This window comes from Sinocyclocheilus anshuiensis, unplaced genomic scaffold (genome assembly GCF_001515605.1).
Source record: "Sinocyclocheilus anshuiensis isolate Anshui unplaced genomic scaffold, SAMN03320099.WGS_v1.1 scaffold186, whole genome shotgun sequence".
In the NCBI taxonomy this organism is placed as follows: domain Eukaryota; kingdom Metazoa; phylum Chordata; class Actinopteri; order Cypriniformes; family Cyprinidae; genus Sinocyclocheilus; species Sinocyclocheilus anshuiensis.
The window spans coordinates 1,806,637-1,823,234 of record NW_015542355.1 but is presented as its reverse complement, the minus strand read 5'-3'; the positions used below and the strand labels follow the sequence as shown (position 1 = coordinate 1,823,234).

The following is a 16,598-nucleotide window of genomic DNA, read 5'->3' as shown; positions in this document are numbered from 1 at the left end:
TGTGTGTGTGTGTGTGTGTGTGTGTGTGTGAGAGAGAGAGAGAGAGAGAGAGAGGGCGAGAGAGCATTACTTCCACCTCTCACACACACGTCCAGCTGCTGTCCTCACACACCAGTGACTCTGACCTTGCCCCGCTGCCCACTGCACGTCGGGCACTTTCCCTCTGCCACTTTTTCCCTCTCTCACTCTCTCCATATTTATTATTATTGCACCGGCCCGTCTGATGATATTTCCGCACAAGCTCTGTTGTTTCTCATGGATTTTATCCAAATCTTACCGTCTCTTTGTTGTGGAGGACAGGAAAAGCTTTCAGTCCTTGCACAGGAACTGCAGCTTTAGCCACCGGCAGCACAGGTGCTGATACACACAATATTATAGGCAAGCAAACGATTGATAATGTTTTTTTAGTTTTGTGCCATTGAGTTTGGTTGCAGGATTGCAATTCCAGAAAATAAAAAAATGCCAGGCTTATTTTAGCGTATCGGATAGTTTGTTGTTTAGAATAAGCTTGTGTTTGCATCTGTTTGAACTCTTGCTTTGTCATGCAGAAATAGCAACATTTTTTTTGCCATTTTCAGACTTAAAGATTGTATATTTCAAGACAAAACAGAACTATATGTTTTTACACATGAGGTGTCACTCACAGCTACATGTCTTTCTCGTGTCTTCACAGGTAACATCACCACACGGATCCGCACGCCTGAGACCGGCTCCGATGAAGCCATCAAGTCCATCTTGGAGCAGGCAAAGAGAGAGTTGCAAGTGCAGAAAGCAGGTGAGTCTTTTTCTGTCATCAGGAAATCAAGGAAAGATCAAGGCATTCACATGTGTTTTCCACTTCCCCACAATCACTTAGGTCACTTCCTGTAGGATAGGACTTACTGTTGCCACCTGAATACGATCATTCTGGCATTCACTTTTTCTAATTGAGTCAACAAGTTTTCTGTTGTAGAATTGATTGTGGTGTCATCATACTAACATAGTACACTACTGTTCAAAAGTTTTTTGAAATAAATTATTTTATTCAGCAAGGATGCATTAAATTGATCAAAAGTGACAGTAAAAACATTTATATTTCAAATAAATGCAGTTCTTTTCAACTTTCTGTTCATCAAAGAATCCTGAAAAAAGTGAGTGCGAGGATTATGTGACAAGACTGGAGCAATGGCTTCTGAAATTCAGCTTTCCCATAACAGGATTAAAGTACATTTTGATATATGTTAAAGTAGAAACACTTATTTTAAATTGTAATAATATTTCACAATGTTACTGTTTTTACTATAGTTTTGATCTAGTAAATGTAGCCTTAGTGAGCATAAGAGACTGACTTCAAAAACATAAAAAAAAAACTTATTAACCTCAAACTTTTGAATGATAGTGCATGTTGGCTAAAACTGTAATTGCAATGCAGATTTTTGAACAAGCACTGTCTAAAACAAATGATTATATCAGTCAATAACATACTGAGTCGTATCCCCCCTGTTTTTGAGTGTTTAAATTCCCTCCTTTACCTTTTCCTGTGCAAGCTTGTGTAACGGAATTAAACTAACTGTCTCTTCCCCACCTGCCACTGCAGACGGTGTGGGGGAGAGGCAACGGCGATCAGGTTACCACAGAGGGTCGGGCAGCTATTTCCAAATATATGCACACAGTCTAAGACTTGGTGAGGTTTTGTGCTGTCTGTTGAAAGTTTCCCCCCCAAGATTTCCCCCCATGCCAAGAGCGCTACTGCTTCCAATGTACTTCTCACTGTCATAAATCAGTCTGAGTCATGGGGATTTATGACCGATGTATGTTTTATATATAAACATCAATAAAATAAAAAAAATTAAAAAAAACTATGCACACGTTGAGAAATCTTTTACGGTCTAACTCACAGAAAACAGACGTCTTTGTTTAACTTTATTATTTGAAACTATAATATATAATATTGATAAATTGTCACATTAAACTCCAAATTGATTCTGAAATATTATTGAGTAGCATAGGGCAGCAATCTCTTATTGGCACCTTTTAAAGGAATAGTTCACCCAAAACAAAAATTCTGTCATCATTTACTCACCCTCATGTTTTTGCAAACCTGTATGACATTCATTCTTCTGTGGAACACAAAACACAAAAGAAGATGTTTTGGAGAATGTTCGCGCTGCTCAATTCCATACTTTAGAAGTATGTGATTAGGGGCTTTCAAGCTCCAAAAATGACGAAAAACTCCACAAGACCAATAATTAGTACATTTGTTGTACTCTTGTCCTTTTTGAAGCTTAACAGCTTGTGGTCACTGTATCTTTTTATTGTCAACATTCTTCAGTGTGGAAAGGGTTTGCAAAACATGAGGATGAGAAAATAATGCCAGAGTTTTTATTTTTGTGTATACTACTTCTTTAAGTTCCTCTTTTATGAGTAATAATATGGTGATTTATAGACCAAACAGATTGTGACCACTTACATGTTCTCCTCTGTTCCTGCAGTTGAGAGTTCTCAGCCTCCGTCCTCCTCCAGCAGCTCCGACGAGAACATTCGTTCCATCCTTGAGCAGGCTCGGAGGGAGATGGAGGCCCAGCAGGTGGCTCTGGAGCCCGTACTGAAGGCCAACTCTATGGCCCCGACCGATCTCTCGCTCCTGGGCTCCCCGCTCTCCACCCTCCCCTACACCCCTATTGCTCAGTCTCTGAAGAAGCCCTCCACCTCTCCTCTCTTGGACTTCCACAGTGGGGTGAAGAAGGAGATGGGTGAGGTGGCCGTCTCAGATGTGGGGGTGGACGGAGTGCCCAAGCTCGGACGTCTCTCTGAGAGTGGAGGAGGCTTAGGTGGAGGTTCTTGGAGGGAGCACTGGTGGAGCACAGGTCTCTCTGAGCGTCGCGGAACTGGGCAGCCCTCTGTTAGTGAAGATGCACACAGCCAAGAGGATAGCAAGGAGGTATAGTGCATTATTAATCACTTTTTGATGCCACACATCCCCATATACCTACAGTATTACCCCTTAAATAATCCCCACAAGTGTATATCCCTTACAATTGACTCTCTTTCTCAATATAACATGTATAAATATTTACAGTTTATTAATGTATTAATGACTTTAAGTGTTATTTTTAGTAGTATTTATATGCTATTATGGTATTTATTAATAATTGTATTTTTATACTTTTAGTTTTCATTTTAAATTGAGTTAGTATTTTGTTATGTGCTTTTTTCATTTTGGTCAGTTTTTTAAAAATATTAATTAAATATTAAACAATAAACAGTAATTAAATATTTCTATTTAGCTTTAATTTATTTCAGTTTTAATTTTAGTAATTCTACTGCAACTTCAACTTTTATTTTAGTTCGTTGCCAAGGCAATTTTTTTCATGTAATATTTATATTTTATTTCATTTTTTTATTACAGTTAATGAAAACTATTTGAATAGTTTTAGTTAACAATACTGTTAATAAGTTGACACTATATCTTTTATCGCATGCAGATCAGAAGATAAGTTTAAAACTATGGCAACAGAATAAATAATTGTGATTCATCTCATGATTTTAGACCAGTCTTTAGAAAGAAGAATGAAACTGTAATAATGTTGAATTTAGTATATTTTATTTATTTATTTATTTTTATTTAATTAATTTAATTAATTATTTATTTTTACACTATTTTTCTGCGGACCCCTAGCACACACTTGGCACCCTTTGACACCCTGCAAAAGCCTCCGTCCTAGCAACTGCACAGAAATATGCTAGCAACCACCCTAACATCTATATTGCATACAGAGAATACCATTTCATTCATAAGCGCTATGTTTACTTTACATGAGTCCAGTCAGAATATTCTCACCCTTGAATACTAGAATAGCCCACTTCCTCCTCCTTTAGCCACACGCAGTTTCCTCATATGGCTAACCCCAACTTTTACTCTTTGTCCCCACCAGAAGCTCCCTCGGCTGGGCAGCACTGCACCCGTGGCTCCTGCTTCCTCTCTGGATTACTGGAAAGACTGGCCAAGCTCAGAGTCCCCATACTCCCAGAGCTCAGAGCTGAGTCTGCAGATGCCCAGCGGCAGCGAGACCCCTCAGAGCAGTCCACTGCCTTCCTCCTCGCCTTTACTGTCCCTCTCCAAAGTCGCCAAACCTGTGGTGCCCCCGCTTACACCTGAGCAGTACGAGTACTACATGTACCAGGAAGTGGACACTGTCGATCTCACACAGCAGGTCAAAGACAAACTAGCCAAGAATGGCATCTGCCAGCGAATCTTTGGTGAGAAGGTCAGTGCTTTTCACATCAGTTACGCTTCCACCGATTGCCCACTAAGAAACGATTTGAGCGCTTGTGTGTCGGTTTCATTTTTATACTCCATGCAAATCTATGAGTTTGTAATACCAGCTGCATCTTTCTTCTTATTGCATCATGAAATATCTTCGTATTTGTTTCAGGGCTGTTTTTCTCTGAATCTGATGTACCATATCTCCTGCGTGTGTGTTTGTGTGCGTGCCTGTGTGTGTTTGTGTGCGGGTTGCAGGTGCTAGGCCTCTCTCAGGGGAGCGTGAGTGACATGCTCTCTCGGCCAAAGCACTGGAGCAAGCTCACACAGAAAGGGAGAGAGCCGTTTATACGCATGCAGTTATGGCTGAACGGAGAGCTGGGCCAGGCACTGCTGCCAATGCCTGGACAGACACAAGGTAACACCCCATCACTGTTTACCATCACACACTCATATGTAGCTTCATATGTAGATGTCACTGTAGTTTCATCTACACAGAGAAAAATGCATAGTGGCTCAACACGGATGTGAAGCTTCTCGTTTCTGATGTGGCTTTGGTTTCTCGGTTTCACTCCTCACATCCTGAGCTGCCATCAAAGCCACCATTCATTCGGCTTTCTTATCACTTGGCATGGGCGTTTGAGAATGCAAAACTCTCCCTCATATCTCTTTTTCACCAATCACATCCGCTTCTCGCCAAAATTAGATTACTCTCGAACATCTAACACTGAAAATATCACAAGAAAAAAGCAAGCTGTCTGTTCTAATTTTTCTCCAATTTTTTGACGATCAAGTCAATTCTTTATAGAGAATGTTGTTTCATTCTGAAAGGTTTCATTTTGACTTTAATGGATGGCTTATAATATCTGTCTGATTAATATAGCGCACTCTGAGATGCAGTTCAAGAAGAAAAACTAAATTTCCTGAAAATACTAATGGCTGCATTCCTTTAATAGTTTGACTGATACTGGTTTTAGCCTGGCTTGAATAAATAACCGAGGGCAAACCAAATCTTAGTGTAGTTCAGCCAGCTGTTCCTCGCTCAGCCTTTACGGTGGGAGAATTTAAATTGCTCATGACTAAATGGATACAGGATCATACTGTTGACCCACTTTTAATGTGCAGTCGTTATGCTAGGACAACAGCGTTCTGGTGATCGATCTCAGATGTTTATTGAAGCGCTATGTTATTATTAGTGGTCATACTTAGGGTTAAGGATTTGAACAAGCCTCTAAACCTAAGTATTACACTTCGGTGTGTTATTTATTCCGTATTGCTTGTACTATGGATGTGAATATCTCAAACTGTGAGTTATGGATGTAAAAATCTAGTTATTATTTTGCAGTTCAAGGCCTTTTTAAACCCTGTTATGCCGTTTATTAGCAGTCATCAATTTTTATATTTCCATTGACCTGGATTTCAAGGAAAGGCATTGGGGGGGTTGGGTTAAATCGGTGCAGCGTGGATGGGGAGGGGGGTTTGTCTCACAGGGGCCATCCAGAAAAGGCCCCCTGGGCTCTCTCAAGGGCCTCCTTGAGCTGTTGTAATCAATTAGCCCATCAGCGTCGGGATATATGATAATTCCCCGCCTCTCCTCCTCTGTAAGGAAAGGCATTGGGGGGGTTGGGTTAAATCGGTGCAGCGTGGATGGGGAGGGGGGTTTGTCTCACAGGGGCCATCCAGAAAAGGCCCCCTGGGCTCTCTCAAGGGCCTCCTTGAGCTGTTGTAATCAATTAGCCCATCAGCGTCGGGATATATGATAATTACCCGCCTCTCCTCCTCTGTGACTGGCTGCCGAGCGCACCATCATGCTCCAGTGGCTGATTAATATGCAAATAATCAGCCGATGGAATGATAAATGGGAGTCAAGCTGTGCGTGTGAGTGCGAGGCCGATTATGATGAATAGCACTTGCTCGCTGTCCTACTTAAAGAAGCCTTTTTCTGTCATTTTTACCACAAATTAAGCCAAGTAATATATACATTATAGCTGTGAGTTCAGCTAGAGATACAATAGGTGGGGATAAAAAGGAATAGGAAATGGTCAACTTTGGAATCGAGGTTGTTAGCGTAAACAGAAATGTAAATGCCACACCATTTTCTTGTTTAATGCAAACTATGAAGAATTTAAATGAACTTTGATATTACGATGGATTTTAAACACACACCGAGACAAAAATCTACGATTATTGTAATTTTGACAATTAATTTCATTTAATTTTTTTATTTTTTAGTTATATTATATTGTAACATAACATTATAATTGAATTATAACATTTTGATCATTTTAATGTATCCTTGTTAAATAAAAGTATTATTTCCTTTAAAAAATGTACTGACCCAAATTTTTGAACCATAGTGTATATTATATTATATTATATTATATTATATTATATTATAATATTACGATGGATTTTAAACACACACCGAGACAAAAATCTACGATTATTGTAATTTTGACAATTAATTTCATTTAATTTTTTTATTTTTTAGTTATATTATATTGTAACATAACATTATAATTGAATTATAACATTTTGATCATTTTAATGTATCCTTGTTAAATAAAAGTATTATTTCCTTTAAAAAATGTACTGACCCAAATTTTTGAACCATAGTGTATATTATATTATATTATATTATATTATATTATATAAGCTCAGTTTTTTTCTTTTAATTGTGCTTTTTTTTTTTTTACTTATTTTGTCTTTCATTTTTTATTAACCATATTAACCTTGGCATAAGGATAAATGTTTACACACACATTCATGTGGTGATGTGCCAGTGTGGGGCGAAAGTGTGTTTAAATGAACTGGCCAGGCTTGACCGATTTGGTAGATAATCTGAACAGCAGGCACCATAATGGCCCGAGCTTTAGACGTCTGTAATGGGTTTCTTTCTTCCAGCTGCCCTGCTCTGTGCCTCACAGCTTTCAGCACGGAGCACTTAGCACTGAGCTAATGCACCTCAGCGGAAAAAAAAAAAAACTGCAAATGGTGGCAGGGCACAGGAAAGAGCCCAATGTAGATTTAAAAAAGGACGTTTTTGATGACTCAGATTGATTTAGGTCAACCGATTGATATATGCTGATTTATAGACACGGTATATATCATTTAGAGTTTCCGCATTTTTTGAGCAATTAATTTCCATGACACTATATAGCCTGTCATTGCTTAAAAAACAAAATGAATATTTCACTCTGTAATGAAACTTGTCATCATTTACTCGCCCTCATGTTGATCCAAACCAGTATGACTGACTTCCTTTTGTCTCCATATTCACTGTAACTGCACAGAAATTCATTACATTCTTCAAAATGTTACTCTGAAGGTGCTGAAGAATGAAAGTCATACAGGTTTGGAATGACATTAGGCTGAGTAAATAATAATTTTTCATGTTTTGGGTGAACGGTCTCTTTCAGATAAACCATGACGGAAAATTAAAGGAAAAAAGGAACACACTAAAGGTTGAAAAAAAGACTAAAAGCCTAAATAGATAGATGTTACAACACCACACAAGGTTCTTCCTGTTCGCTGTCTGTTGTCCTCTAGCAAGTGTCCTGTATATTGCCTGTCCTTACTGACCCTCATTAGGACGACACACTCAACCGGGCTAAAACAAGCTCTCCTCCAGGGTGGGTGTGTGTGTGTGTGTATATGTGTATGCATAGGTAGGTGTGTGAGTGTGTGTGAGTTGAAGAGCACTCCATGACCCCTCATCAGTCTCTGCAGATCCTCTCCTCTGAATGTCAGTCTGTCCTTGTGATCGTCCAATCAGAACCCAGTTAAGATTTGACTGTGCTGTAGTTTGAGCTGAGAATGCCTCAATCAGATGTTTTCGGACCTGTTCAGTTTAAACCTGTTGTGCGCATATGAGACGCAATCCCATCGTGCTTCAAAATTAGGGCCAGAAAGATGTAGGCTTTCATGTTTATTCTGGCTTTTTTAATGTTTTTGAAAGAATTCTCACCAAGGCTGCATTTATTTGATAAAAAAATACAGTAAAAACAGTAATATTGTGAAATATTATTACAATTTAAAGTAACTTTTTTTTAATATATTTTAAAATGTCATTTATTTCTGTGATGGCAAAGCTGAATTATAAAATTAACATTACAAATGCCTTTACTGTCACTTTTGATCAATTGAATGCGTCCTTGTTGAATAAAGTATTCATTTCTTTAAAATCCTCCTTCTTTAACATTAGACCACGCTGTAGTTTGAGATTTGAGAATGCCTTGATCGGATGTTTTCGGACTCATTCGGTTTAAACTTGTTGTGTGTGTGTATGAGATTCAATCCCATCATGCATCAAAATTAGGGCTGGACAGATGTAGGCTTTCATGTTTGTGCCGCTTATTCCAGCTCTGTGTGTGTGTGTGTGTGTGTGTGCACGCTCGGCCACACGCATAGCTGCATTGACCAGCTGTGGCCGCCCCTCCCGTCCTCTTTATCACACGCATACGCACTGGTTACTTGCAGCATGTCACAGGAACATCCTGTCATTCCTGCTCATGTCCCTAAAACACCTCCTACCTCCCTCGCTCTTCTCCCACACACACACAGACCATGCCGCCAGTCAAACTGTCACCAGGCTGTGCGTGGTCTTGCTGCAGATCTGATATGACTGCCTGCTCCCCGCCTTGAGCGCCCTGCTCTCTGTTTGCCGTGTCCCCAAGCTCAGCAGGCAGCTAATCCAAACTGACGCTTCCTCTCGATGCTCTCTTCACCACCAGCACTGCACTGCACTGCCACAGCCAACGAATCAGAGAATCGAGCTGAAATAGAGGGGTAGAGGAAGATGGGAAATGAAAGGGAAGAGTATTAGAGAGAGTGTTGGGTACTCAATGTCGGCGAATTAAAGGAATAATTCACTCGAAATGAAGATTCGGTCATTATTTAGTTGCTCTTATGTCACTGCAAACACAAATGACTTTGTATTTTCTTTTAAACACAAAAATAAAACACACTTTCTTTGTTTGTGGATGAGACCAGGATTTCAGCTCTCACATTTCTAGATAATTTTTTCTTCTTTTTAAAATATTTTTCATGGTTGTATTTGTCTGATTGCACATTTATATATAAAATATAAAAATGGAAGTATTAAAATGTAAACACTTTAATAAAAAAAGCAAGTATTTAAAATGTTAAATATAAAAATGAATATTATAATTTATATTATAATATTATAATTATTATATATAATATTATAATTTAATTTAGTTTTTTAAAATGTAATTTATTTCTGTTATTTATTCCTTTTCCTTCTGAAATCATTCTAATATGCTGATTTGGTGCTCAAAAAAACATTTATTATTGCTATCAATTATTATCAAAACAGTTTTGCTGCTTGATATTTTTGTGGAAACTGATCATTTTTTTCCTCAGTGTTCTTTGATGAATAGAAAGTAAAAAAAACAGCATTTATTTCAAATAGAAATTTAGTAACATTATTAATGTCTTTACTGTCACTTTTGATCAATATAGTGCATCCTTGCTGAATAAAAGTATTAATTAAAAAATAAGAAATTGTACTCCTTTAAACAATAGTGTAATTTCAGCCTTGCAGCTTGGAGTCTTCCAAAAAAAAAAAAAAAAAAATTCTGTTTCATAGAAGAAAGTCATACAGGTTTGGAACAACATGAAGGGTGAGTAAATGATGACACAATTTTTATTTTTGGGTGTACTATAACTTTAAACCCAGATATAAGCGTTATTGGAGGAGCTACCTTGGTATTGACCATATTAATTCACAGAACACCAAACGTGCTTGTCTCTCTTACTCGTTCATTTAATTGTCTTATTATGCTTCAAGAGAAGCTGTGACTTGGCATAACATGATGCATCTGTCACTGTCCATCACTTCCTGTTGCTGAGCAGGAAGACCTTGGTTAGGGTTAAGGTTTCATTGGCTACTTGCTCCATATTTAGATAGATCTTTATTCAGGCCTTCTGTCGATAAGTAATGCCCAGCCAACGGACGAGGTCACATGCTGCATTGGCACAACATTTTAATTCTGTTCCTCTCGTTTCCATAGAGATTACTCCGAAGACCTCAGCCAGCTGCAGTCCTGCCCCAGAATCCCCTCTGAGTTCGGCTGAGGAGTCTGTTAAAAGCCAGCAGGAGGAGCAGATGTGCCGAGCGTCCATCCAGGAGCCCAGCGAAACTTCCGAGTCCCAGCCCGGCACGCCTCTACCGTTACCTCTGCCGGGACACGCGGGTCTCAGCATACAAGAGATGGTAGCAATGTCGCCCGAGCTGGACACCTACACCATCACTAAGAAAGTGAAAGAAGTTCTAACAGATAACAACCTTGGTGAGTATGTTAAGAAAACAGTGGTGTCCAATGTACCTCAGTGAACGAAATATGGACTAGCTGCAATACCATACCCATGATTTCTGAGACTGATAAGCTACCATTCTGAAAAAGTAGTTACCTACATTATAGAAATGGTCACGGTTGACTAGTGGAGAATTCTACAGTTTTTACTGTTATTTTTGGTATATTTTTGATGCTATGTTTTGTTAATTTGATTGCTCATTTTTATATAAATATTATTATAAATAATATTATAAAATAAACAATTTAATAATTAATATTTTAAAATGTTAATATAAATTTGAGTGGTATTTGTGGTCAGACATAAAAAATTAACTAATTTCTGCACAAATATATATATTTGCTTACACTTGCTTGCACTTAAACTTGCTTCACTTGCTTAGAAACCGTAGTAATGTTTGATTTTAGAGTTAATTTTTTTTAATTCAGTTCATTCAAACCAGTCAAACTGGTTCCCAAATGGTCTGAATAATTAATTGGTGATTTGGTTGAAGTGATTTATTAAAATCCTTATCTAGTAAACGGTCTAGGGCTGCACGATTAATTGAAATTAAATCGCAAAGGTGATAAATCGCGATTAGGCAATAACTGCGATTGTCATGCGTATCTTTCAGTGAAGCACGGTTCTGTGATCAGCAGTAAATCTCCATCCGAAGGCCAGAGGGCACTCTCACGCTGAAACTCCAAATATGCTTCGCAGAAGAAACCCAGGAAATCCCAATAGCGGTTGCTGAATAAACAGAAGATTTAACTGCTTTCATTAATTCAACGTGACTAATAAAGACACAGCTACGACAATATATGGTTTATCCGAGTTCGTCTTATTATAATTTTTATTATAATAAAGTATATAATAATGCAATGCTAATCGACATAGCCTTTATCACTGCTTAGAATACTATGAAATATGTTGCGTTGCGTGCCTTATTCTGTGTAAGAAGCCACATCATCTCACAGAAGGATTTATTTCAAACACTCGACTGACGTTATGAAATGAGTTTGGAGTAAAAACATATGATTAAATGTGGTATTTTCACGTGCTTTCAGGTGGAGCAGCATTTACTACACAGAGCCAAAGTTCACTGACAAGCTACGTAAATAGCTTTCATAATCGCAGAACGATTTCTTAGATTTCATAATCGTAGTTATGATTCATACATTTAATAATTTAATTCATAAATAATTAAATCGTCTGCGATTATGAACGAGATTTTGCGTAGCTTGTCAGTGAACTACGGCTCTGTGTAGTAAACGCTGCTCCATCTGAAAGCACGTGCTGGAGATTTACTACTAATCACAGAACCGGCTTTACTGACAAGATACACATGACAATCACATTCGATTAATCGTGCAGCCCTAAGTAAACCACAATCAACTGGAAATGTCATGGAAATTAATTGCTCAAAAAATGTGGAAACTCTAAATGAACTGATTTACTGAATGAATCGGACTTCTGAATGCTACTTTCTATTATTCCATAAATTTTACTCATTATTAGAGACAATACATGGTGTATTAATAATGTCTCTCCACATGAGAGGACAGGTGGAGGACAGGTTGGCCCTGCTTTAGCACTTAATGGCCGTCCACTACAACTGTCTCAATGTCCCTGCCATAATTAATGAGAGGTCGAACGAGAATGTCACACTGGACACAGCTACTTTCTCCTTCACCGTTTGTTTTAACTCACACCAACCGTTGGCCTCATGTTCAAAAGAGAATTGGCCGAAAACACCAGTGCTTTGTCTTTGTGAACCTTGTGTTCACACTTTCTTCTTTTAAAGTCATGTGATCACAATATAACAAAGGAGAATACGGATATATCGCACAGATGATACCTCAGCGTGATACTGTGACAGTCTCTTTCATCTCGCAGATTCTCATTTCCCGACGCGATTTTTGTCTCGGGAGCAACAAAGATTTGTTGTGCTCTGTAGTGGTATTGACCTGTATAAAGTGCAGAATGTAAAGACAGCTGTGTTGATACGAGTCTGTGGGGAGAGAGAGAAATAATCTGGGATTGCAGGCTTTTGTTTTACTCTGGGGAACATTTCCTTTTTGAACATAGACGGATCTCAGTTATTGTCAAGAGGATTCAGGTGCCTTTTATTTCGAGTGAAAAAAAAAACATTGAAAGCTTAAGCGGCCGTTTGAAAGCACGTTGTCTTAAAGGTGGAGGTTAAAAGCGAAATCAGCAGAGCTTGTTTGATCAAACTTTGATGCCATATCACAATAAAAACATGTTCTCATGAACTCTGTTTTTTTAATGATAATATTGGCCCAAAATAAATGAAATGTATATACAGTGGCCTCAAAACAGGTATAACAAAATATCAAACCAAGTGGCATTTTGGCAACATGCTCATATGAAGGTTTCTTGATGAATGCAATTGTTTGTGTTTGCTTTTTAAACCTGAATGCAGATTAAAAGCACCTTTACTTTAAGGTGGAGCAAATCATGAGGATTTGTTTGATCAAACTTGATGCCACAGTACAGTAAAAGAATGTTCCTGAATTTAATTAAATTTTATTTATTTTTGAATAATAATTATAATATTGGCCCAAAATAAATAAAAGCTATCTGCAGTCGCCTCAAAACGTATTTGGACACTTAAGACACAGTTAACGTGTATAAATGTCCTGCATTGTATAACAAAATATCAAACCAAGTGGCTTTTTTTAATATAGCACAAAATACTTCAAGTAAAATGTTTCACAAAAATAAGTTTGTTAATAATAAAACAATATATTGTTTAATATTAAGACAAGTATTTGGAAAATTTCAGGTTGTCCAACGTTGAGTCATATGAAGGTTTCTTGACGAAGTTGATTGGTTTGCTCTACAGGCCAGCGTCTGTTTGGCGAGAGCATCTTGGGTTTGACGCAGGGCTCCGTGTCTGATCTGCTGGCCCGGCCCAAGCCCTGGCACAAGCTCAGCCTGAAGGGTCGAGAGCCGTTCGTACGCATGCAGCTATGGCTGAGCGACCCGCGGAAAGTGGAGAAGCTTATGGACATGAAGCGGATGGAAAAGAAAGGTAATCTTCCTCCTCTAAAGGCATCTGCCGCTGTCTGGCCGCACACCAACAAACACCTGTTTGCAATTGTCTGTGTTGTTTCAGAATGTTTTTATTTCAGTGTTTATTAAAGTGCTTCACAGTTTGTTCAGTGTCAGCTTAGTTGGCAGGTCTTTTCAGGACATTTAAAAGACGGCTGTCTGGTGTAGAATTTTATTCATTTTTTTTTTTTTTTCTTCACTTGACGATGGAGCTGTGTTGCAGCAGTTTGCTTGAACCATAGTGCTCATTTGGGTTGTGTTTCCACTTCCTTTCGACCTCTTTTTTCACTAACAAAGTGCTGGTGCTCAATCTGAGCCGGTTCCATGTAAAGAAAAAGCAGCTCAGGGACGGATTTATTGGTTTTAGCCACTTTAAACCTGCTAGTTTCAAACCAGGAACTGCTAACATCAGTAGCCAGGGTGAAGGATAATGTCCTCACCACATTTTGTTTTCAAAATCTCAATCCAGCCACATTCACACAAAACTAGATGATGCTTTTTCTTGTTTTTACTATTTTTGTCATTCTGCAAAACTATTTCAGCCACTGTAAAATCTTACATAATGTGTGTGTGTGTTTTCCTCCAAATGTTATATGTAAAATGATTGATGTATTATATTCAAATAGCCTCTGCCAGTTACATCAGCTTTTTGTGTCATACAGTAAAGGCACTGAATTACACTTCAAAAGTTTGTGGTCGGTAGGATTTATTAATGTTTTTGAAAGAAGTCTCTAATGTTCACTAAAGCTGCATTTATTTGATCAAAAATGCAGTAAGGTACAGTAATATTGTGAAATATTATAATTTAATATAACTGTTTTCTATCTTAATATATTTTACATTTTGATTTCTGTGATCATTCATCATTACTTCAGTCTTCAGTGTCACATGATCCTTCAGAAATCATTCTAATATGCTGATTTGGTGCTCAAGAAACATTTCTCATTAGTATCAATGTTGAAAACAGTTGTGCTGCTTTAATTTTTTTTTTTCAGGATTAGTTTTTTCAGGATTTTTTTTAAATATAAAGTTCAAAAGTACATAAAAATTCTAAAAAGAAGTTTGCATTTTAAAATAAAAATCTTAATGAACCAAAAACCTTAAAGTAAAACATTCTTTATAAGCATTATGAAATCTTTATAAGCAATATAAATGTCTTTACTGTCACTTTCGATCCATGAGTGCATCCTTGCTGAATAAAAATAATAATTTGAATATAAGTATAAATAAATTAACATGTTACATTTTCGAAGCTACAAGTAAAATTTGTAAACAAAGACTTAATCTGTCTCACATTATTCCAGTAACAGAAAAAAGCCCAACAATTGTGTATTTTCATGCACAGCCATCGCAGATCGTCAGTACCTTGATCATGTGTCCATATTTACATGCAGCACCTGCTAATTATTGCCAACTGTGCGATCGTGTTTATCAAGTATTGATTCCAATAGGTGCAGGAGTTGCAGAAAACAATCTTTAAGCTGCCTCTCGTCAGCGTGCCTCTCTTTAATGTGAAGAGATGCGCGAGATGCCGGAGATAAGGCGGTCAGGCGGAGGGAGGCCTGATGGGCTGTTTGATTGCTCTTTTTTTCCCTCTTTAATAGCCCAGATGTGTCCTCTGGCTGCCGAATAGGCCACACATGCTCTGTGAGGCTGCCCGTCGCTCCGCTGTCTGGATTGATGAGGGTGGGAGATGTCATTTCTGTGATCGGCTGTGACAGGCTGACGGCTCTGTGGGGCTGGCTTACTTAAAGTCCACTGCACCCAGTGCCGGGCCCGTACGCCTGCGAGCTTGCAGCAGGCCAAGTGAACATTCCTGGAGTCATTAGGCCTGTTTAACACTCCTCTCGGGCTAAAAGTGACATTACTGGTGCTCCTTGGGTGACGATGACGACGATGGTTTTGTTATGAGTCAGGCTTTGCGGTTTGTGTGCGCGTGGAGCGGGCGAAACTTGGGGGGACCTCCTCATTAGAGTGAAACTGGCTCCACTATTTACCCCTAAAGCTCAATGTGCACTTGCCAGGGACGGAAAGCAACAGCTTTGCTGTCGTGTTCCCTCTCTCTGTTTTCATCTCTCTCCATCTCGCTGTCTTTTGCTCTAGCTTTTCAGAAAAGAGTATGAATTTGACCTCGACGCTGGCTAGAGGCACAAAGCAAATTAGCCTTGCTTGGCCCTTGTTCTGAGAGTTTTGGCCACCAGCGGAATCTTTTACCATTGCTGTTGCCAAAGGTTTGGCAAAACACTGTTTGTGTTCAAGAAAAAATAAAAAGACATTATACTGATTTCTCAGTGTTATTACTGGAATTTGTTTTCCTTAAACTGTAAATTGTTCGATGGAGAAGGAATTCTTGGTGTTTGGAGAATATTTGGGCTTAGCTGTGCCAGGAATTCAGATTTGCACTTCCCTGCCAATATTTTTTTACTTGCACTAATAATTTTATTTGTAATATTGTGAGATATTATTACAATTTAAAATAACTGGTTTCTGTTTTAGTGTAAATACATTTAATGTATTTTAAATGCAAAGCTGAATTTTCAGCAGCCATTACTTCAGTCTTCAGTGTCGCATGATCCTTCAGAAATCATTATAATATGCTCATTTGGTGCTCAAGAAACATGTATTATTATCAATGTTGAAAAATATATTTCTTGGCATTTGTTTCTTTCAAAAATAATTGTTTCTGATTATGAATAGTACAATATCTTACAATACAATACACATTTTTGACAGCTATAAACAATACATTTATAAGAAAATTATGACCTGATGCAAAACATTACTGTTTTGTGTTTGATTTCCATTTTCACTGACACTCACTAGTACAAAATGTCATCTTATGTTATGAAGATTAATTATTTAAATTAGCATAATTGCTAAACAGCAATGCTCAAAACAGAAACCGACATATAAAATAAATGAAAACGTGCAACAAATGCAAAAACTTTGAAAGCTTTCAAAT

The 16,598-nt window shown here is 38.0% G+C and overlaps 1 protein-coding gene across 3 annotated transcripts in view; it reads left to right on the top strand.

The window, feature by feature from the left end:
• The window catches only part of LOC107691661 (homeobox protein cut-like 1), a 150,208-nt gene that overhangs the window by 126,687 nt on the left and 6,923 nt on the right, over positions 1-16,598 (top strand). For 2 of the 3 annotated variants that reach the window (XM_016490402.1, XM_016490401.1), the window contains 7 exons: positions 674-775; positions 1,577-1,663; positions 2,472-2,920; positions 3,915-4,247; positions 4,502-4,661; positions 10,279-10,557; positions 13,428-13,616. In XM_016490402.1, coding sequence (XP_016345888.1) covers positions 674-775; positions 1,577-1,663; positions 2,472-2,920; positions 3,915-4,247; positions 4,502-4,661; positions 10,279-10,557; positions 13,428-13,616 — 1,599 coding nt within the window. The remainder of the gene's footprint in view (positions 1-673; positions 776-1,576; positions 1,664-2,471; positions 2,921-3,914; positions 4,248-4,501; positions 4,662-10,278; positions 10,558-13,427; positions 13,617-16,598) is intronic. The other variant, XM_016490403.1, reaches the window with a different exon arrangement.